Below are 23,305 nucleotides of genomic sequence, written 5' to 3'. Positions count from 1 at the left end.
CTATTTTACTTAATGTGCCAAATCTGAGTCATCGACCATCTTGACGACTACATCTCTGATTTGGTGCTCTAAAATCAGTTTTCTGTACAGCCTTTCATCCAACATATTTTATCATGCCTCTGGTAGAGGGGGATTGGAGTCTCATAATACTGCACTTGTTCAGATAAATGCAACTTATGTCCTTTTGTTAAACAACTTCCCTAACTAACACTGCAGTTTACTGAATGATGTACTCCATCTGATGAAGGGTCACACTGTTGTCCCCTGCCTTCTGCTTGTAAGAGCTGACAGAAAGCTCTCAATCACAAGCAGCAGAGCGCGGCATAAAGCTTAGAGGGGTTTTCCATTTTCAGAAAGCCACTGACCTCAGCTGCTGTTTGTATTAAAAAAAAAAAAAAAAAAGGCTGTGCTTTATTTACCATGGATGGGTCCAGTGCTAGACTCCACTGGTGTTCCCAGTGTCTGTTACTGCCTGCAGCACGGATGTCACATTGATGGGTGAGCCCAATGAAAGCTCACCGACTGTCATGTTGTCAGTGCTGTAAACAATAACAGACACCGCGGGGGGGGGAAGCAGACTTTGGAGAGTAAAACTCAGGGGTTTTTTTGTTTTAAAGAAAAACAAAGGGTGCCTAGGGACGTGAGTTTTCTGAAAACGGAAAACCCCTTTAAGACAAAAAGTAAGAGAACATCTTAGGTAAGAAATCTACTTAAAAAATGATGCATATATTAGCATAAAGTAAGGTAAGCATTAAGATGCTTGGCTGTTTATAGAAAATTGGCCATATCATCTTTAACCAGAAGTGACAACTGCTAAAGTTTGCTATAAATCTTTGGGTAAAATTGCTCTTAAAGGCAAGAAGTGTAGAAAAGTATAATTCAAAAAGGCAAGTAAGCAAAAAATGTTTCACCCATTAGTAAGTCAAGTCTCAACACACATATGAGAATACAAGAACATTTCTCTGGGTGTAGATAGACATGGAGTTTTGAGCAATATGTATTATCACATTGCACTGAAACATATACATCTTTAGTTTAATAAGTAAATGCCACCACAAATCGCCCCATTATTAAGCTTTTTGTGTTACCTGTTAATGTACATTTAACCTAATCATTATAGTCTTGTGTTTGGCAAGCTTCGAGACACATAAAACGGCTTTGGATAACAATGAAAGGCTTCATATTCTATTTTGCCCACAATTCATCCACCACTCATTTATAGGATCGTGATGGTATGTTTAGACATCTTTGGTCTTGTTAGGCGCTTACTATTCAGGAACAGCGGCACCTATATCGCTGGAACAATTGGGTCTGAAGAAATTAGGCTGCAATTGTCAAGTTGTGGAAGACCCCTTTAAATTTAACATTTGTAATGGATCTCCTTTATACTATTGAGCAATGAATGGTATAAAATAACAAATAATGCTGGATAACGTGAACAAAACAGTAGGCAGTAATAGAAGCAAAACTAAAAGATGGGAAAAAAATGTTGAAAACTTACTATAGTGGCAAAATTGAATAACCCCAATGTACTAAATGTACCAAGCTTTTAAGTTATCCCCCATACATACATACTGATGGCTGGGCATGCCAGACAATAGCATCCTTTAAAGGAGGCTCTGCAGAGCCCCAGTCTCAGGATCAGTGGAGGGTCCAGCTGTCAGACCCACAGAGATCATTAAGTTACTGTATAGTCGATGTTTCAGTCGTGGGTTTCTCGCAGAGAACATAGGAACCGCTCGGCCGAATGAGAACTCCCGATTATGGGAGACATGGCCAAGATGTTTTGCAGCGGTAAACAGCCGCAATACATGAGGAGATTGCTTTGTGTTGCATCTGTCTACCACCGCAAAACATGCAGCTGCAGAGACATGAATGTATTATCCATGCAAGCCCAAGATACTCAGATAACACGTTATCCAAACACGATGGCTCATCACTATAGTAAAAAAAAAAAAAAAAAAAAACACAATTTTTTTTTTTATATATGTATATTTCTACGAAGCAAGCAAAAAAGATGCAGGATAAAATAAATCTAATTTTCTATCTGGAGCAGCATCAACTCTGCTAGTGAGAGCATAGTGGATAATTTCGGATTAAAGTATAACCTATTAAATTGAGCTGGATAATTCTGAAACCAGAACTACACTTGAGGTATAGAGTAGACTACAAATGTATTCCCAAACCAGTAGGGATAGTAATATATGCCCCTGTATGCAGATATAGGTGCACAGTATATCATCACTTTGTTTAAAAGTGATTCCCAAATGGAAACCCCCTCACATGTAAAAGAAAGTTACTCCTGCAATCACATTATTTGCCTCTAGCCTCTGAAGCCCTTGGTCATTAATTGACAACACAAAGCTGTCCAGATACATATTTCCCCTCAAGCAACCACTGAAGGGAATTTTGTCCATTAAAATTGAAATCGCCAACCAATTAATAAAGGATTGTAGAGGGTCAATCAGAATAGGACCTGCAGTTTCTACTAGTTGTCAATGCTTTCTAATACAGAATGGACAACTACATCCTTGTGAAGGTCTCCAGCTATGATATTCAGAAGCCCAAATAGGTCATACAAAAAGGAGGGGTTCCACAGTAGGGACAAATCCTTTAACCGTATACCCCCTTCCCTTTATAATTTCCCATCTCTTGGTTGACGTGCAAGTTGTTTTTTAGCCATACTGTGACCTGAAATTACATTCAAGCAGGTGTTTTTGTTACTTATTGAATGGCTAATTAAATATATTAAATGTAACATATAAAAACACAACTTCCTGTTTAGCTTTTCATGTAGAAATAATTAGTTATAGCATTGATACATGGGGAAAAAATGTGAACCTCCAACCAACATACCTGAAAAGTTTCTTGTAGCGAGCATGGTGGTCAGTATAGCCCCCTTGAAGAGAGAAATTAGATTTGTTGAACCACAAGTACAGATTCAGCGAACAGACTGTTTCAGAAAATGTTATGGGTATTCATTAAAAACAACGTCAATGGTTAGGTCAATTTCAGAAGCAATTCTCCTTTGCATGGGATGCCATAAATATTTCTAGACAACTTTTAGTGATATCACACACATTGTCGGACTGGTGTGCCAAGGGCTCACCAGTAACCGTGAATCTGTTGGGCCGCTGTTCAGCTACATACAAATATATTATCCTAATTCATAAACTTACCTCTACTTCTATACACTAGGAAATTTTGTTAACTGAACGATAGGATGCTTCTTTTCTCGATACATAGTGAATCAAGTGTATGGTACCAACTTATGAAGGACAATGTCGACGTCTGCACAGAGGCCCACCAGGGGATTCGCCTGCCCCCCCTGCTAGCCAGTCTGAGCCAGATCACACTGTGATCATCTTTAAGAGCAAGACTAGTATGTTAATAACAATATGCTCATGCAGTAATATATGATGGATAAATTATTGTTAAAAGTTGAATAATGTTATAGTGTGTTACAAAGCTTACTTCCTGTCACAAGGGTGACTATGTAGTTTGAAGGGAGTATAGCGCCATGTCAATAATGCCTCCGACTTTTAGATGGTATCCTGCTTGTATATTTTAATAATTTGTAATAATGTCTGGATATTGTACAAGTGGTTTCTTCTACTGCTGGATTATTTGATGTAACAGATTGGATGGTGTCTAATGGTCTCTATGCAATAAGAATATCATCCAGGAGGGAAGATTAGTGAGTAAACGTCTACAATAATCAGTTTGTGTACTGTAATAATGACGCTAATATAAAGAAGTCAACTTAAAGACAAAGTCAGTTATCACACCTCATCTATGCTATATATACAGGTGTAGTCAAGATTGTAGTACTAGAATTTAACTAGATACAAGCATTGTAGAGTCACCTCTTAAACATTCAGTAATTGACTGAAATATTTTCCTGCACCGTATGTAAATGAAGTATTAGGAGACAGCTGGGTGTTCCCTGTCCCTTTTGGAAGAATCCTGAATAATTTATTAAATTTGACTCCTTGAATTTACTGAACTACAGTATTTCATACAATAGACTCATCAGCAGATTTATACATTTTACTTCCATTTATCATTGCTTCCTATTCCCGATAGACACTTACCTTTAGCTTCCTTCTTGCGTTAAACTTCTTCAAACAGTCTACAGTTTCTTGTCGGTGCATCATGGACGCAACAGTGGAACGTTGCTGTAAGGAAAAGAAAAATGACATGATTAGACTGTAGGGGAAGGAGGAGAGACATATTAGAATATTGCAGCTGTTTCTAAAGATACAATACAGTCTTTTTTTTTAATCCGCTACAAAACTAGAGATTTGATGCCTGAGCCCATATATAAATAGGCAAAAAATTAACCATGCTGTTTCCAACAAGATGCAAGGATATCATTGCAATAGTATATCTCAGGCTACCAATCCAATGGAACACTATCCACTAGGTAGGCTCATTTACCAGACAAGTCTTCTTGAATAGACTGCTGTTTCAGGATAGTATTTGCAGTAGGTCTGACCATTTCTGGTCATGATGGACTTACACAGATCCACGGATGTTTGAGAGCTTCGGATGCAGTGATTCTTTTGGCTGGATTGATTGTAAGCATTTTATTGATCAGATCTTTGGCTTCAGGAGTCACAGTATCCCATTCTGGCGATGGAAACTGACATTTTAAACAAAAAATAGAAGTTAAAAAGCCGTAGGATAATCCTGTCAATCGATGATCACTACCATTCAAGTACTTACATCATAGGCACCAGCCTTGATCTGCTGATACAGTCTGTGTTGGTCCTCATCCCAGAATGGAGGGTAACCTACCAGTAGGATGTATAGAATGACACCTATGGGACAGGATTATTATACATTATATTATTAACTATCCTTTGGTTTTGTTTGCAGTGCTGCATTAATTTATTTTTTGCAGTCCAACTTTGTAGCCTTATCTTATGCAAATTAAAGTCAATCACTAAATAAAAATAGTTTTTTCAAAATCCATTTTCAGTATATTTCTTAATGCTGTTAAGTGGTGATCATGTGAAAAACAGTAATCTTGTTCATCACTCAGTCTCCAAGTAAATAAAAGAGCTTTATTGATCCATTAAAAAGATATATACCACACAAGTTTAAAAACAGGAGATCCTGAAAAAATTCCTTTGCATTTTGAACCTAGAAATATGTACTATTCTTTAGAGAAGTCATTTACTTCAGACATGTAAATTGAACAAGGAACTGACTTACCACTATGCCATGACTAACAACCGTACAGATTTCTAGGTTCAAAACGCGTAGATTTTGTTTGTCAAGATGACCTGTTTTGAAACGTGTGTTTCTCTCATATCTTTTCAATGGATCAATAAAGCTCTCTTTTTACCTAGAAATTGAGTGCTGGACAAGATTACAGTTTTTTTCATGTGTCCTAGAGATCATCCTTCCATCTGGGGTTCAGTTTCCGTGCACATCCTGAGAGCTCAAAGTTTTTTTTTCATCAATTAAAGCTGAACATTTCTTTTTTGTGAATAAGTGGTAGTAATACATGTTTTCCAAAAGAGTAAAGAGGTCATTATAACTGTTTCTTACCTCTCCAAGCTCTAGGAGCCAGAACTGAAGGTGTCCCATCCTTTCAGCCACATGACTGCTAAGGCCACCAATTAGCCACAGGTGACTTAAAGACAGAGTCATCCCCTTCAGTGGGAATGTCCCATCAGTCACTGGACCCTATAACTAATGACCTCAGAGGTCATGTGACTGAATGGATGGGACATTATCACTATCAGTGCTGGCAAAGACCAGCAGAGTGGTTGGGCTGGAGTTACGGTGGTTTGGTAACACTTATCTCTTTATTTTATACCAACTACTTCTGTCTCTGTCTTTTTCCCCAAAAAGTAATCATGTCACTCACTAGTCATGTGCAATGACTGCACTAAAAAAAAAAAAAAAAAAAAAAGAAGACGTGAACCACCAGTGAAGCCCTTCTGTATAATAAGAAACATGTCACGGTTCTGTAGCTGTGCCACATTCAGCAAGGCATGCGCCATGTTGATTAGTGCAGTGTACTCAATGCAGATAAAAAAAAACTACTATTAAATATTAGTGCCCTTTGCGTTTTGATTCCTCGTCAGTTTCCAGAATGTCATTTTGCTGTAAACTTGACAGCACATTTATTTTTTATAGTATTTCGTGCCCAATCTGACATTGAGCAGAGAGGCTAATGCATAGTAGGTGATACATTTGCTGAGGCAATATTACAAGCTATTATCACATAATGATGTGCAGTTGTGTCTATCGACGCATGACGTCAGATCCAGGAGGAGAACAAAAATCAGTTTACACCAACTGACCAGCGGCACAATATGAGCATTACATTGATTAATCAATGATCATTTAATAGGCTGTTAACACATGCACGCCGCGGTAAATGATGCGCACTGAGCAATCTGTACTAGATCACTCAGTGCACGTAGGCTGCCATTATTCTCAGCAGCGTAAGTCCCATTTACACAGGACGATGCACAAACAAGAACGACAAACTTTTGTGCTGATAATGTCACATGGTGAACAAGTGTTTTGCTTGTTCATCTGGTGATCAGTAGCCTGTTTACAATGAAAGATGATAGTGAAAGGAGCATTTTTAGGAAAGCTCATTCACGATCATCTTTCAGTATAAAGGCAGCTTAACAGTATAGTATTACTTGCTTTAATCTAAAGTATAACTATATAGTAGGATTTAAAATGAAGGTAATTGTGTTCTTTACATATAGCTGCTAATACTTTACGTTCGGATATCATTTATAGAATAGAGGAAACAACATGACTTTCTTCTATTCCTCATTGAACTGACAAGTGGCGTTACTGTTCCACTAGTCAATTCATTTAATATTACTAAAACGCAAATCAGGAGCTCTATTTGATTCCCCTTAAAAGAGTTCCTGTCATCAGAAAATGTTATTATCCTACATTTTAGTAAAACAATTTGGTTGGCACTCCTGGCTGTAATGAGTGCTCTTGTGGTAGGGATAGTCAAAAAAAATATTAACTAAAAGAAACCCAGCACCCCAAAATTTTATTCACTCACCATCATATGCTGGCCAACATTTCGATCCACATTAGACCTTGATCACAGCCTAACAGAGAAGAAGTAGCAGCGTGGATAATGCGGATATGGTAATATAAAGTAATATAAGTTCTAGTAACACTCCTGCTTCTTTGGTCTACGGTGATCAAGGTCCAAGCTGGATAGAAAAGTTGGCCAATCTTTCACATGTGGAGCATCAGCTGATGACTCAATAAAAGCAATAACCTTTTGTGATGTTAGTCACAATTCACCGGCAAGCCGCAAGGCTGGGTAATCAAAAAATTAGGATGGTACATCATAGAGAGGTGATTAGCTTAGTTACTCACCGATAACGGTGTTTTTTTCGGAACCCATGACAGCACCACGGAGAGAGGGGATCCGCCCATCAAGGACAGGAACCTACAGATAAAAGGGCGGCACCTCTCCTCCGCCCCCAGTTGGTTACAGAGCATCAGAGGGTCTCCAGGTTAGTTAACAAAAGTATATACATAACATAATATTGTATATCATCAAGAAGCACCGTGCCTAAACGAAAACACTCTACGAAAAGTAAACCGTGCTCAAAGCACACGTGAATGGGGGAATAAGCGGGTGCAGTCATGGGTTCTGAGAAACACCGTTATCGGTGAGTAACTAAGCTATTCTTTCTCACCCATGACAGCACCACGGAGAGAATTAGAGATTGGTAGCTGCTTAGGGAGGGACCACAGCCTGAAGGACCCTTCTCCCGAAGGTCAGGTCAGACGTAGAGGCTAGATCTAAACAATAGTGTCTGAAAAAGGTAGAAGGTGTTGACCAGGTTGCCGCCTTACAGATCTGTTCTATCGATATCTCTGATCTTTCTGCCCATGAGGTCGCCATTGCCCTTGTGGAATGAGCTTTTAAACCCTCCGGGATGGTATTCCCACTGGATGAATATGCCAGGGCAATCGCATCCCTTATCCACCTTGCTAGGGTACTCTTAGATGCCTTGAGTCCCTTCCGAGGTCCCTGGAAACACACAAAGAGAGAGCCTTCCTTCCTACATCCCTTGGTGGCCTCTAAGTACCGAACTAGGCATCTCTTCACATAAAAGGTGTGAAATCTCTCCTCTCCCCTATTTCTAGGATTTGGGCAGAAGGAAGGACTACTTCTTGGGACCCATGAACGTGTGTTGCCACCTTAGGTAGATATGCCGGGTCAGGTTTCAATATGACTCTATCGTCTAGAATTTTAGTAAACGGTGGGGTTGCTGACAGAGCTTGAATATCGCTCACCCTGCAAGCGGATGTTAGGGCCACTAGAAGCACAGTTTTTATTGACAAGGTTTTTAGGAGTGCTGACTGGATGGGTTCAAATGAGGGGCCTGTTAGTGCAGATAGTACTAGGTTTAGATCCCATGATGGTAATTTCTTTGTAATTATTGGTCTAGACCTGGCTGCAGCCCTAATAAACCGTGCTACCCAAGGGTTGCTTGCCACGTCCTGGTTATAAAGGGCACCTAGGGCTGCTATCTGTACCTTCAATGTGTTAGTCGCCAGCCCCTGTTCTAAACCCTTTTGCAGAAATTCAAGAATTTTGTCAATCTGGACTCCATACTGCACCCTTGCCCCGGAGCTGGACAGAAATTTCCTCCAAGTTCTCCCATAGGTTCTCGTCGTGATCGGTTTCTTACTCTTTTGTAGTGTCGAAACCAGGTTTTCGGAGAACCCCCTCTCCCTCAGCGATGCCCTTTCAAATTCCATGCTGTTAAATGGAGGTTCACTGCCCGAGGGTCCGGGAGATCTGGTAGGACTCAAGGGTCGGTTATTGACCGTATTCTCAGCCAGGAGAACCAAGTTCTTTGTGGCCAGAAGCGGGCTATTAGTATCATTCTTGCTTTGTCCTCTCTGACTTTTCTTATGACCGCCGGGATGAGAATGGTTGGCGGAAAGGCATACGTTAGGCCCTGTGTCCACGGGAGCATAAACGCATTGTGGTCGGCAAACAGATCTATGTCCGGAGTTCCCCACATTTTTACAGTCTGACAAAAAATGGACTGTTTTAGGACCCATTCTCCCTGGCGTAACTGGGTGTGACTCAAAGTCTGCTCTCTGGTTTTCTGTTCCCCATATATGCAGTGCAGAGAGGGATAGTAGGCTTGTCTCGGCTAGGGTGAAGATTTTGGAGGATGTGTTCATTAGTGCCCGGGACCTGGTTCCCCCCTGGTGATTTATGTCGGCCAACGTCACCTGATTGTCCGAAAATATGCAGACGTGATGACCCCGCAGCACAGGAAGAAAGTGTGTTAGGGCATAACTTACTGCCAAGAGTTCCTTTTGGTTCGAGGAGGCTTCTAATTCCTGACCTCCCCATTCCCACTGAGCCACCTTGTTGCTCATATGTGCTCCCCATTACCATCCGTGGTAATTATGTGTGATTTTTATTACGCAGGGAATCCCTTTGGATAGGTTGTCTCTGTTTCCCCACCAAGCTAGGGAATGAATAGTTTTGGAGTCTAGTGTAACGTGACCTTCCAAGTGACCTCCTAATGCTAACTGGTTGGCTAATACATCCCATTGGAGATCGCTCGTATGTAGCTGTGCCCATTGGACTGCCGGCAGACAGGCGGAGGACTCTAGTAGTGACATCGCTTTTCTTAGCGTCATGGAAGGGTTCTGAATTGCTCTTGCTACCATTTGAGCAATTCTCTTTTTTGCGGTCCGGAAGGTAACACTCCTGGGTGTTTGAATCCAGTGTTAGTCCTAGGAACTCCTGAATTTTGCTGGGCTCCAACTTCGATTTTTTCAGGTTTAGAAGCCAGCCGAGGTTCTGTAGAGTGTTCGTTACTCTGTCCCTCTTTTCCCTGCATTTTTGGGCCAAGTTGCTTGCTATTAAAAAGTCGTCCAAATATGGGATTATTAAAAAAACCTGCTCTGTTAGGTGGGCCATCATTTCTGCTACTAGTTTTGTGAAAACTCGTGGGGCTATAGAAATTCCAAATGGCAGGGCCCTGTATTTATCTCGCCCTCTATGGAGACCGCCAGTCTGAGGTATTTTTGGGAGTCTTTGTGGATGGGGACGTGATAGTACGCGTCGCTGAGATCTAATACTGTTATGAAGCAATGTGGGAAGAGAATTTTGGTGGTTGACTTGATTGACTCCATTTTGAATTTCTGGTTTTTGACATAATCGTTTAGTCTTTTTAGATTTATAATTGTCCGGAAGGTACTGTCCGGCTTGGTCACCAGAAAAAGAGGGGAGTAGAACCCTCTGCCCCTCTCCTGCAGGGGAACCTCCTGGAGGACTCTTTTGCTTAGTAAGCTTAGGACCTCTTTTTCGAGAGCTTTTTGTTCTCGTATCGAAAATCTTAGTGGAGTTACCACGTATTTTTGACATGGGAGAGAAAATCTATCCTCAGGCCTGATCCTATCAGATTTAATAACCAAGGGTTGTTCGATATTTTCCTCCAGGCTGGGGGAAAAAAGCTTAGCCTCCCTCCCTGGGCAAACCGTCACTTCGAGGGTTTCTTGTCTCGGGACGAGTTACCAAAGAGGAACCCCCATCTCTCCTTCTGTTATCCCATTTCTGTTCTCTCGGGGGTCTCCTCTGAAAAAACTTTTTGTTACGAAAGGACCTTTTAAAGCCTGTAGGACCCAGGTTTGGGAATCCCTTCTTTTTATCCCCTGCCTTTTGGATGATGTCATCCAGTGTCTCTCCGAATAGGAATTTTCCTTTGCAGGGGATCGAGCATAGCTTCATCTTAGTCTGTAAGTCCCCTGGCCAACATCTGAGCCACAGCGTTCTTCGGGCTGCATTTGACAGGGCTGCAGCTTTGGATGACAACCTCACTGAATCAGCTGATGAGTCTGCTAAGAAGGCCGCCGCTCCTCTTATTACTGGAATGGACTCCAGGATCTTTTCTCCCTGGGTGTACCTCCCCATAACTGTTTCTCTAGTTGATCCACCCATACCATGAGGGCTCTGAAGGTACATGTTGCCGCTATGACTGGCCTAAGATTTCCCCCAGCTGACTCCCAAGTGCCCTTGAGGAAGGTATTGGCCTTTTTATCTAAGGGGTCTTTTAGAGTGCCCATGTCCTCAAAGGGGAGTGCAAATTTTTTTGAGGCCTTGGCGACCGCTACGTCTAGTTTCGGGGCTTTGTCCCAAGATGTGGACGCCTCCTCGTCGAATGGATATTTCCTCTTAAGGGAAAGGACCGTGGAGTTTTTCCTATCCGGTTTTTCCCATTCTTTTTTTATCAGGCCCTGTACATTCTCGTTTAGTGGGAACACTCTGCGTTTCTTTTGGCCCAGTCCCCCAAACATTATATCCTGGACTGATCTAACAGGCCGAGGGTCTGCCACCCCCATGGTAGACCTTACTGCCTTTACTAACATGTCTACCTCATCTAGGGGAAATCAGCGAGGGCCCTCCGTTTCCTCGTCTGAGGATGACGAATCGGTGTCCGAAGTCTGTGAGGTAACCTCCCCTGACGTCGAGATCTCTGACTGGGAACCCGCTACTACATCCCTATTTTTAGCTTTCCCTCTTTGTTTTAGGGATGAAAGGGCACTCTGAAACGCGATCGGATTACAGCTCTTAGATCCGAGGCGTAATCCAGGGTTTCATCACAGAGAACTTTCTGTATGCAGGATTCGCAGAGCTTTTTATCCCAGGAGACTGGTAGAGCTCTGCTACAGGTGGGGCATTCCCTGTTCTTTGTTTTCTCTTTCTTCTTTCCCTAATAAGGGAAAAAAGTCTATTACAATGGTGAACATTCACGTAGATCACTCACCCAGGTATGCGCGGTTGCAGGTACCGGTTCGGGAGGTGGATTAAGGTCCCGCACGGGCAGATCCAAGGATGGTGACTTGCTCCTCGCAGCCGACCTGCTGCGCTGTGTGGAGTGGCTACTGGACCGACCCTCGCACCTGTCCTCCTCCTTTTGCCGGTGATGGTGGTGTTGCTGCTTCCTGTGCTGCTGCTTAGGCTGCTGCTTGGGCTGCTCCTCTTGCTGGTCGCTGTCCTCCATACTTACAGGACGCTTCCAGCGAGGAGCGGTTCCAGCTCTTCCTTTTTCAAATTTCCCGGCGTGTGACGTCATTTCCTCTCCCAGCCTGCAACGCTCTCTGCCTGTGGAGCGCGCCGTGCGCATGCGCCGACTGCGGGGACCCGGAAGTCATCTTATCCATTTCCAGGGCAGCGCCATATTGGTACACCTCTGTACCATGGCGCTGCACGCGCATGTCCCGGGTCTCCCCCAGCCTCCTTTCCGGAGCGGCAGCTCGGTCCCCCCCCCCCCGCTCACCCTGTCGAGCCCGTCGGCTGCAGCGGTGGCGGCAGGGGCCTCACCGCTGTCAAGAACACGGATGGGACAGCCCTGGATTCCTCAGGTAAGCTGCTGCCGCTGCTGCTGGTTCTATAGGTCACCCGTCAAGGACAAGAACCCAACTGGGGGCAGAGAAGAGGTAGGTTCCTGTCCTTGATGGGCGGATCCCCTCTCTCCGTGGTGCTGTCATGGGTGAGAGAGAAACAAAAGAGTATTCAGGTCACAGTCCAGGAGTCAAAAGCCAGGAGGGTGCGTAATAGACAGAAGGCTGAGACAAAAGAATAATCAGGTCACGGTCAAGGGGTCAAAAATACCAGGAAGATAGCGGATCAAGCGAAAGATAAAGGCAAATGGATGGTCAGAGTGCGGCCTTAGGTGAGGAAGCAGTATATCAGAGCACAGTGAAACAAGGCAAACATACAATAGTGAGCAGGTGAAAAATACAGAAGTGGTGACGTGTTTCTATTATACTTTTCCTCTGATCTACCCACTCCTGGTTTTGTCTTACACATACTGATGTAAAATACTGACCAAATACTGAACGTGGCCTTAGGGTAAGCTGATTGACATTGATTTTAGAGCAGGTTTTAAGTAGAAAAAAAAAACATGCCAAAAAATCTTGTGTGACCCCTCTCCGCGTTAATTGGCGTCCAAGGTGAATGAAACCCTGCAGGACATCAATTAAAGGGAATCTGTCACCCCATTTTAGCCCTATAAGCTGCGGCCACTGCCATCAGGGGCTTGGCTACAGCAATCTATAATGCTGTAGATAAGCCCCCAATGAAACCTGAAAGATAAGAAAAACACGTTAGATTATACTCACTGGGGGGCGGACTCGGGTGCGGTGAGTCGCGGTCCGGTCCAGCGCCTCCTATCTTCATACGATGATGTCCTCCTCCTTGCTTCTCCCTCGGCTCCTGCACAGGCGCACTTTATCTGCCCTGCTGAGAGCAGAGTAAAGTACTGCAGTGTGCAGGCGCCAGGGAAAGGTCAGAGAGGTCCCACGCCTGCGCACTGCAGTACTCTGATCTGCCCTCGACAGGGCAAATAAAGTACGCCTGCGCAGAAGCCGAGGGAGAAGCAAGGAGGACATCGTATGAAGATGGGAGGCGCCGGACGGGACGGCGACACCCATCGGACCGGACTGAACGCCGGAGTGAGTATAATCTAACTCTTTTTTCTTATCTTTCAGGTTACATCGGGTGCTTATCTACAGCATAACAGAATGCTGAAGATAAGCCCCTGACGGCGGTGCCGGCAGCTGATAGGGCTAAAATGAGGTGACAGACTCCCTTTAAGGCAGAGTGGGCATACTACGTGGAAGGTCACCATGACTAGTCCCCCCCTACCTGGTTGATGTATTAGGAAAATGTGACACATCGTGATTAAATAAGATTAATTTTTCCCACTCTATAACATAAGATTTCAATATAGGGAAATGTAGAAAAATATCTAAGAGAGGGTCAATAACATTAACAACTTCTCTATAAACAGGATTAGGTACAGGCAAGCAGAAATATTAAACAGCCTTTCGGAAAGCTTGTTCGCTTGATGTGTGGATTTTATATAATCCACTAGATGTGGGCCCAATGCTATCCCATCGGGAGGGCAGTGACATCACGATGGGGGCAGCTCTGTGGCACTGGGGGTGGCGGCTGTCTCTCCCGCCCTCCCCTACCGTGCTCTCCGTGCAGTCACAGCCGGTAGGAAAGACGGTGGTTTGTGGCCTGTGCTGGAGATGGGGTGCGGAGCCACCAGAGGGCGCCCGCACCCGATCTCCAGCACAGGCCGCAAGCCGCGGTCTTTCCTGCCGGCTGTGACTGCACGTAGGTGGGTGGGCAGGCAGCGGCAAGATCCAGCGCGTGTAGTCAGGCAGCGGGTCCTAGCGGGGTTCCGGCAGCGGGTCCTGCGGCGGGTCCTGATGGGGGTCCAGCGGCGGCGTGGGTGTCCCGCTGGTGGTACTGCGCAAGGGCCTGGTACCACCAGCGGATGCCATATTGGAATACCCATCACTTGGGTATTCCAATATGGCGGTTGACGTACTTCCGGTGCGGCGCAGTGGATAGTGGGATTCGAGGACGTCTGGACGGAAGTGGATGATGGACAATTTTAGGTAAGTATATAATAGATTATATAATTAGAACAGAGCAGATAGCGGTACATTTATTTCTTAGCTGAATACAGATATTAACCAACCCAAAACAATTACGGTATACAGTAACTTACCACATGCCCACATATCTACTGGTTTTCCATAAGGGTCCTTTCGCAAGACTTCTGGAGATAGATACCCTGGTGTTCCAGCAAAACCTACAAAGAGAACATAAATATGAAAAAAATTAAAATGCTTTTCAATATACGAGAAAGGAGATCAGTGAAAGCGTTAATATTCCCATATAACGATGTTTCGGCTTTTGGGACATCAGATTGCGTTGTGATGTTTCCTTTTAAAATGCCAGAGTGGATAGATGTGAACTGGTTCCATGACATCTGGTTTATTATTGTATTAGTCCAACCACTCGACATGGGTCATTGATGCTACAGATGTAAAGAGGAGTCAGAAGCTTTTAGAAGAGAGGCTGTTGGGTTCATTCTAAGCACGTCCAGACAGAGTGTGAAGAAAAACCATCTCACTCCGCTTGCCAAATGAGTCTGCTGAATGATGAATTTGCTCACAACCTGACTCCTATTCCAGGGACTATTACCAGTGTGCACAGAATAGAGAGTAGGAAGTCTTCAGGCATAGCCCTATCCATATGAGGCAAGTGTTTACAACCGATACAGAAAAATGGAGAAGCCTACGCTATTGTTGTTTAAAAAAAAAATCTGGCTCCTGTAGGATCCCTTAAAAGAGAAAAGACTTTGTTAAAACGACTGTCAGAAGAAAGCATTCTTCAACTAGAAACTTCTACAGAATAGATATCAAAGCGTCAATCATGGCAATCGCATGCCGATGTCTGGATAACAGTCAGACCCTCAGTATAGTGCTGTGCAGTTTCATCTCCTGAGCCTACCCCAAACACGCACACCTGACATGTGACGCACATGTTCAGTAAAGGTCAGGAAGAGATTATAAGTGTTTTCTCCTACTAGGATATTTATTACCTTTCCCCAGGATAGGTCATCAATATTAGATTGGCGGTGGTCAAATGAAATCGAGCTGATCAGCAAGTATGCAGGAGTGGTCACTAAACAGTGTGACGGTGCAGTGGTGCTTCACTCCATACGTTGCTTGCATTTGATGTTTGGTTGAGCTGTAGGAGCAGGGTGTCACACTGCTTATCGGATATCGATGATCTAGGCTTTCAATATCCTAGTAGTGGAAATCCCTGTTAATTTGCTAAAAACTGGTATGTTTCAATAATCAACATTTCTGCAGTTTTTAGGCTTGATCATTTTTTCTTAAAAAGAGTTAGGGCACACACTGTTCTTTTTGGTGCAAACCAATAATAAATTACAGTAGCTGAAACTGACAAAAAGAACAAACCGTATATTTCTGGCATAACACTATTTGTAAATGGGGGCTTTTGTTTTAATCCTTCGCAATTCCCAGGATCTCAGTTTGCTCCTGTCAATCATATGAATTAAAGTGATTCTGTCAACAGAGAATGACTGTTCAAACCAAGTATAGGCGCTCAGTGCATCATAGCGCTCAGTGCCGCCATCAGGGCATTACAGGCATTACACCAGTATGGGGCCCGGTGATTAGGGGGGCCCGCCCGGGCCCGGCGGCCCCTGAGCAAGCTGGGCGCTGCAGCCTGGTCCGCACTCGCCGCTCGGGTCCCGGCCGGGCCCCCCTACAATTTTTTCAGTGGTTCGGGGCCCCCTGACCTCCCCCTCAGCCTGCTCTGCCTGTGTTTCATTCACTCACTGTCTGTGACAGCAGGGAGGGTCCGGCCAGCGCTTGGCTCCTCCTCCTCTCTCCCTGCCCCCCAGTGCACCATGGTCTAATGGTCCACACTCCAGCACCGCCCCCGGCTCACGTGACGTCACACACTGCCTCTTCACTTCCTCATTCCTGAGAAAGCAGAAGAACGCTGTGCACGTGGTGTCAACGTGAGTCTGGGAGCGGCTGCAGGCCTGCAGCAGAGCAGAAGACTTCGGTCCCTGGACCCTGGGTGACGGTGCGGTGGACGGCCAGCGAGCAGGTAAGTGAATGTTTTTTTATGTCTGGCTGCAGCCTGCTGATCATGGCCCATGGGGATGGGGACATTGGGGGCCGGGGGCCTGTTGTCTCAGTCTGATCATGGGGGGGGGGGGGGTTTGGGGAGTCCTGGGGCCCCGGGGGCCGGTTGTTGTCTGAACATGGGGGGGGAGTCTGGGGGCCCCGGCGCAGGGGGCTGGTTTCCTGATCACGGGGGGGGCGAGTTTGGGGGCCCCGGCGCGATCATGGGGGGACATTGCGGGTCCTGTGGGGACCCAGGGGTCCGGCTGATGGTGGGGGACCCAGGGGCCTGCCTGGCTGTCCGTGGGGGGGTCACCCAGGGGCCCGCCCTGCTGTCCGTGGGGGGGCCGGGGGGACCCAGGGGCCCAACTGATGATGGGGGGGACCCAGGGGCCCGGCTGTCCATGGGGGGTCACCCAGGGGCCCACCCGGCTTTCCGTGGGAGGTCACCCAGGGGCCCGCCTGGCTGTACGTGGGGGGGATCTCCCAGGGGCCCGCCCGGCTGTCCGTGGGCGGTCTCCCAGGGGCCCGCCCGACTGTCCGTGGGGGGTCACCCAGGGGCCCGCCCGGCTGTCCGTGGGGGGTCACCCAGGGGCCCGCCCAGCTGTCCATGGGAGGGTCTGGGGTACCTAGGGGCCCATCTGATGATGGGGGGACCCAGGGGCCCAGCTGTCCATGGGGAGTCACCCAGGGGCCTGCCCGGCTGTCCGTGGGGGGTCACCCAGGGGCCCGCCCGGCTGTCCGTGGGGGGTCACCCAGGGGCCCGCCCGGCTGTCCGTGGGGGGTCACCCAGGGGCCCGCCCGGCTGTCCGGGGGGGGTCACCCAGGGGCCCGCCCGGCTGTCCGGGGGGGGTCACCCAGGGGCCCGCCCGGCTGTCCGGGGGGGGGCACCCAGGGGCCCGCCCGGCTGTCCGGGGGGGGGCACCCAGGGGCCCGCCCGGCTGTCCGGGGGGGGGGCACCCAGGGGCCCGCCCGGCTGTCCGGGGGGGGGGGGCACCCAGGGGCCCGCCCGGCTGTCCGGGGGGGGGGGCACCCAGGGGCCCGCCCGGCTGTCCGGGGGGGGGGGGCACCCAGGGGCCCGCCCGGCTGTCTGGGGGGGGGGCACCCAGGGGCCCGCCCGGCTGTCTGGGGGGGGGGCACCCAGGGGCCCGCCCGGCTGTCTGGGGGGGGGGGCACCCAGGGGCCCGCCCGGCTGTCTGGGGGGGGGGCACCCAGGGGCCCGCCCGGCTGTCCGGGGGGGGGGGCACCCAGGGGCCCGCCCGGCTGTCCGGGGGGGGGGGCACCCAGGGGCCCGCCCGGCTGTCCGGGGGGGGGGCACCCAGGGGCCCGCCCGGCTGTCCGGGGGGGGGGCACCCAGGGGCCCGCCCGGCTGTCCGGGGGGGGCACCCAGGGGCCCGCCCGGCTGTCCGGGGGGGGCACCCAGGGGCCAGCCCGGCTGTCCGGGGGGGGGGGCACCCAGGGGCCAGCCCGGCTGTCCGTAGGGGGTCACCCAGGGGCCCGCCCGGCTGTCCGTGGGGGGGGGGTCTGGGGGACCCAGGGGCCCAGCTGATGATGGGGGGGACCCAGGGGCCTGGCTGTTCACGGGGGGGGTCTGAGGGGCCCCGCTGATGATGGGGGGGACCCAGGAGGCCCGGCTGATGATGGGGGGAGCCAGGGGGCTGATGGGGTGAGCCAGGGCCCAGGGGGACAGATCTCCAGTGCCAAGATTAGTAGGCACATTGTCTCCACCTGCAGCTCAGCCCGTAGTCCTATCCTTTTAGTTATCACAGACTGTGCTGACTAGTACCAGCATGTTGACTGTCTCCACCTGCAGCTCAGCCTGTAGTCCTATATGGGGTATCTGCCTACTCAGGACAAATTGTACAACTACTGTTAGGGTCCAATTTCTCATGTTACACTTGGGGAAAAACAAACATTGGGGGTGAAAAGATCATTTTAGTGAAAATAAAATTAGATTTTAGATTGGCACCTAATGAAAACCAAATACAAGCGGTTAGTATGTTAATCAAAAGCCCAAGACAATAGAAAATGCCGCTTTGTAAACAGGGTTAAATTTAGAGTAGAAAAAAAGGGGTTACTAGAAATACTAGGGTCAATGATAATACCCTTTTCTTATGAAAAGTGACTTCTTCCACTCCTGATGAAGTCACGTTAGTGACGATACGCGTCGGGTAACAAGAGTGGCATTCATTATGGCTCATCATGTTCAGTGCCAATCCTATTACTAACATGGCTGTTTGTTATTTATAAGGTGGCTTGATGTAATATCATCAATATTTCTTGTTTAATCATAAGACTTTTTTGATTGTAGAGTTATTTGAAATTCTGAGGATTTCATTGGCCATAACGAATACACTGAATATGTGTTTATTATATACTTGTTGCTCTGGCATACTATATAGAATACTGAACTTTTATTGAATATTGTTGTACATTTATATATTGGCCAGGACCGTCAATATATACCGTCAAAACAAAAACTGATGACTAGGTATGTGATATGGTGTTAATGTGTGATTGAGGGCATTGTGAAGTTTTTCGATGAAAGCACGGAGGGATTTTGGAAGGTTCGCATGGTGAAGGAGGAGCTAGGGTGGAGGCGGAACTGGGGGTGGAGCCTGGGCGGAGTCTCAAGGGGGCCCCCCATAAATTTTGCCAGTATGGGGCCCTGAAATTCCTAGTGGCAGCCCTGATAGCGCTACCAAACAATTAAGTGCACCTTCCTGCCTCCTTGTTTTCCATCTATCTCTATGAAGTCAGAGCTGTCAAATAGGGGGGATGTGTGTAGATAAATGGAAAACAAGTAGGTGGGAAGGTGCACTTAATTGATTGCATGAGGCACCAAGCGTCTGTACTTGTCTTGAAGAGTCATTCTGTGCTGACCAGGTCCATTTGAAGTGGCATTCCAGTATACTTCCAGTATACTATATAAGGTTGCCCTGCTCCCCACCTGTGTGAATGGAGTGATGCTAGAGCATGTGAACTGCAGCTCAAGTCAATCTCAGGCAATTTTGATACATTAGGAATCTATGAAGACAAGTGAGATTTATGTCGGTTTTTCTGATGTGTTTAGCCCATTTAGCATATCCAATACTGGATGCAAAGCTAGCAAATACTCAGCAGTAAGACGTATTACTGTACACCGCTATAGGCTTTAATGTGTTGGAGTGAAACAGCAAGGTCTTCATATATTACTAGATTACATAATAGTCAATATTCAGAAGGAGAGAGCGCTCACTCACCTACAAATCTCTCATAAAATAGAATTGAAAGTACATGTGGCCACTGATCGAGGTAATGAAAACCCCTTTCAGTGGACAGCACCAGCCCTTCTACATGTATCATCTACACACATTGCAGTGCATTCCTTGGCACAAGTCAAGAAGACGAATGTTTTGACCACCTGAGCAAGCATATTTCCCTGCCAACATGTCTGCGGTATCTTTTCCCTGAAATCTCATTATGACCACTGATGCTGGGTGGAAAAACAGAAAAAAGACATTCTGAATGAATACAAGCGAATGAAAAGGAGAGTTTTCTTCTTACCAAACCATGCTTGCTGATCTCCTTGAACTTCAATCGCTAGGCCAAAATCTGCAAGCTTCACTGCTGCCCCTTTTGATTTGCTAGCTAATAGCAAGTTTTCAGGCTTTTATTTATAGAAAGAGGGAAAGAAATACACTCCGATTAGATGGCAAACCTATACATTTTAGAACCTTTTTATTTCCTTTTTGCAGCTTTATCATCTTTGTAATTCTCAAGTGGAAATTAAGACCTATCAAAAAATATTCAATGCCTGGAGAGAAGAAGCCGGATTGTCAGGCTTTTATTTGGATTACCCATTGTAGCATATTGCGCTTGTCAGTACTGAGAACAGAGGGTCAGATTTACTAAAACTGTACAATCTATAGAGGGTGTAAACGTACACTTGATCATCTGTGCACCACATTTGTCCCACTGGTCCATACTCAACACCGAATTTCAAGTATCTTTAAACGGATTTAAATTTATGCAATTTCAGTGCCAAATTATTTCAAAGAGGATATTACAAGTTTCATCAAATATGGCAGATAGTTTTAGTGCATCTTTGGTGTCTATCCAACTTTGCTTCCACCTCTTGGATGTTTTACCATAGACCACTACCTTGTGCCTAAAAATTGGCACATGCCAGTAATACATTTAGGCACGGCTTATGACCCCTTTTTTAAAGCTTTGGCAAAGTGACTACCAGGAGTCAAAATTTGTACGTGTGTCTTAAATGACTTGCAATAGAATTTTAGGGCAACTAACACTGGCAAAATAAGAGTGGATTTGCCCCATTTAGCTTTGTAAATTTCCTACCGTTTCAGCGCCACTTAGGCTATTAAATTTCCCCTGTGATGACAAACTTCTAGGCACTTATTCATTACGACTGGCGTTTCATACACCAGGGTTAATGAGGTATGGGCAGGAATAATATGTGCCTAATATATTAGGAGACACAGGCCACTTAATGAATTCAGCACGTTACTAGTGGCGTTTGCCTCGTCAGAAATGTTATACCAGTCCGAGTGACTAACACTTCTGGTGCAAGATACTCTGTCCTTTTTAGTGCATTTGTTGGTCGTGCCTTGACATCTACAGGCTCCTCACCGACTCCGCTTATTTTAGCAGAACAAACAAAAACAGGCATGAAAAAACGGTCATGTACAAAAATTTGCCATCATTCGAAGGCGTTTTATGCCAGAATTCTGCTGTACATATTATCATGAATTGGGGCTCTAGTTCTTACCCGTACATCCACCTCTTTTTAATGTATTTAGTATATGCCCTTTACAAATAATATTTGTCAAACAAGCACTTACTGATATAATTTAAAAATGTATTTCTGTTTTATTTAAGGGTAATATACTCTTCCAGAATATTAAAATTCTATTTCCAAAACTGAATAATAATGCATTAAAAAGGCTTCCAAAAAGCACTTTCACCAGGGCCAAAAGTCGTAGTGTTCTCAGGGGTTTAGGCAATAAAAGGCGTCCATACTTTCTTGCCTACTGCCACCAATTGCACACAATTAAGGATAGTGACCAATTGATTCCTATACAGTTGGTTTAGGAGGTTAAAATAGTAGATAAAAAAAAATTAAAACACATTATTCTCTTTTCCATTCCAAAATATAAAAAAAAAAAATTCTGGAAACCAGGAGCCCACTAAAAATACACAATTGGGTACGAGATGAAAAATGGAGGAATTGTCAAAAACAACAGCCCCGCTCTGGATAATGAGACACAATTACTGACGGTCTGTAGTTTTGATTTCTTATTTCTATTTTGTATCTGGATAGATAAATGTATAAATCAACAACCAATGATTGGATCAATACTTCCATTCCTGCAGGCCGGCAACACACTAATTTAGCATCTGCACTGTGTTCGCAGCATTCCATCTTCACTTAACACCTTTTGAGCTGAATGGAAATGAATAATTTGCTGTATTAATTGACCAAGGGCCAATGATTAGGCCAAATTGTGGTATAATTTAAATATCATTTTTTAAAACAAGTGAAGGAGGAGACTTTTTACTACCGCTACAGTAATTACGGTAATTCATTGAACCAATGCTTGAAGAAGGTACAGAAAATGTTAGAAACAGCTACAATGAATGCACAGGGTTTTTTCTCTCCAATGCTATTTATGTCCTGGCTGGTGTTCTATTTTTACACTGGAAAATTACGTGTGGCATTAGGCTTCAGATACATATATGTATTATCAGATTTATCTAAAAAAATCACTGAATGCAATGCAGAACCACAACGCCTTCTACGTGAGCTCACTACATAATGTGGCCTATATCTAGGAATGCCCTAATATATCCCATCAACTTGCATTACATGCAAACAATATTTATTCCCTGGGTATATTTTATTTTAAAAGGGAGCGCTAATATTTCCCATCAGGTACAAGCCTGAAAATGGGGCTCAGATTATTTCACTTTTATGTGATTCACTATTCTTCTTCATGTGGTCTTTTACGTTAATTTTTTAAGAAAAAAATAGATGCTATTTAGGCCCTGCATACATTTCTTTTCTCTCACCCTTCACCATAGCATTCACTGCCCACCTGCACCAACCTGTGTTGGGCATCGGAATCGAGAGCATTACACTGGTGATAACAAAGTGACGTATTCTTTGTTATAGCCAGAAGATATATTACAGGTATTTCTACATCCAGTGACCTCCAGAAACAATTTGGTGGGCTTTTTGAAAAATACCAGATGACAAATTTTTTAACATGACAACAGATCTTAAATATGGCATCTCATTTACATGTATGAATATATGTGTGGTCAATATAAAGGACTTCACAGGAGAAAGTTTATGGATTAAACGTGCGCTGCTTGACAGATCATTCCTTCCAGATATTGTTAAATGTACTTTTATTTCCCAACGCGTTTTGAAGTTTATACTTCTTCCTCAGGGGATGACATGTCTCATCCCCTGAGGAAGTATAAACTTCGAAACGCGTTGGGAAATAAAAGTACATTTAACAGTATCTGGAAGGAATGATCTGTCAAGCAGCGCACGTTTAATCCATAAACTTTCTCCTGTGAAATCTGATGATTCGTGGTCACGGTGTGGCCCTTTGGATGTGCAGCAGGCTGACTACTAACTTCTATATGTCTGAATCTCCCCTATATAAGGTGAGTCTAATGATTTGATTTTATATCAATCTCTACTCGGGTAAGACCCTATTGCGCTTTTTCTCTTTCAGTTGTTTGACAATATAAAGGACTGGCACATGATTTACTTTTTCCAAAG

At 45.5% G+C, this 23,305-nt stretch overlaps 1 protein-coding gene across 18 annotated transcripts in view; it reads right to left on the bottom strand.

The window, feature by feature from the left end:
* The window catches only part of CAMK2D (calcium/calmodulin dependent protein kinase II delta), a 288,504-nt gene that overhangs the window by 68,068 nt on the left and 197,131 nt on the right, over window positions 1–23,305 (bottom strand). For all 18 annotated transcript variants that reach the window (XM_073571883.1, XM_073571881.1, XM_073571889.1 and 15 more), the window contains exons 7-12: window positions 20,056–20,158; window positions 14,571–14,654; window positions 4,729–4,823; window positions 4,523–4,645; window positions 4,095–4,178; window positions 2,857–2,899 (exon numbers count right to left, since the gene is read on the bottom strand). In XM_073571883.1, coding sequence (XP_073427984.1) covers window positions 2,857–2,899; window positions 4,095–4,178; window positions 4,523–4,645; window positions 4,729–4,823; window positions 14,571–14,654; window positions 20,056–20,158 — 532 coding nt within the window. The remainder of the gene's footprint in view (window positions 1–2,856; window positions 2,900–4,094; window positions 4,179–4,522; window positions 4,646–4,728; window positions 4,824–14,570; window positions 14,655–20,055; window positions 20,159–23,305) is intronic.

This window comes from Dendrobates tinctorius, unplaced genomic scaffold (genome assembly GCF_039654945.1).
Source record: "Dendrobates tinctorius isolate UK_male_01 unplaced genomic scaffold, ASM3965494v1 ptg000030l, whole genome shotgun sequence".
NCBI lineage: Eukaryota > Metazoa > Chordata > Amphibia > Anura > Dendrobatidae > Dendrobates > Dendrobates tinctorius.
Note: the sequence above shows the minus strand (reverse complement) of the source record. Positions and strands in the feature narration are given on the sequence as shown.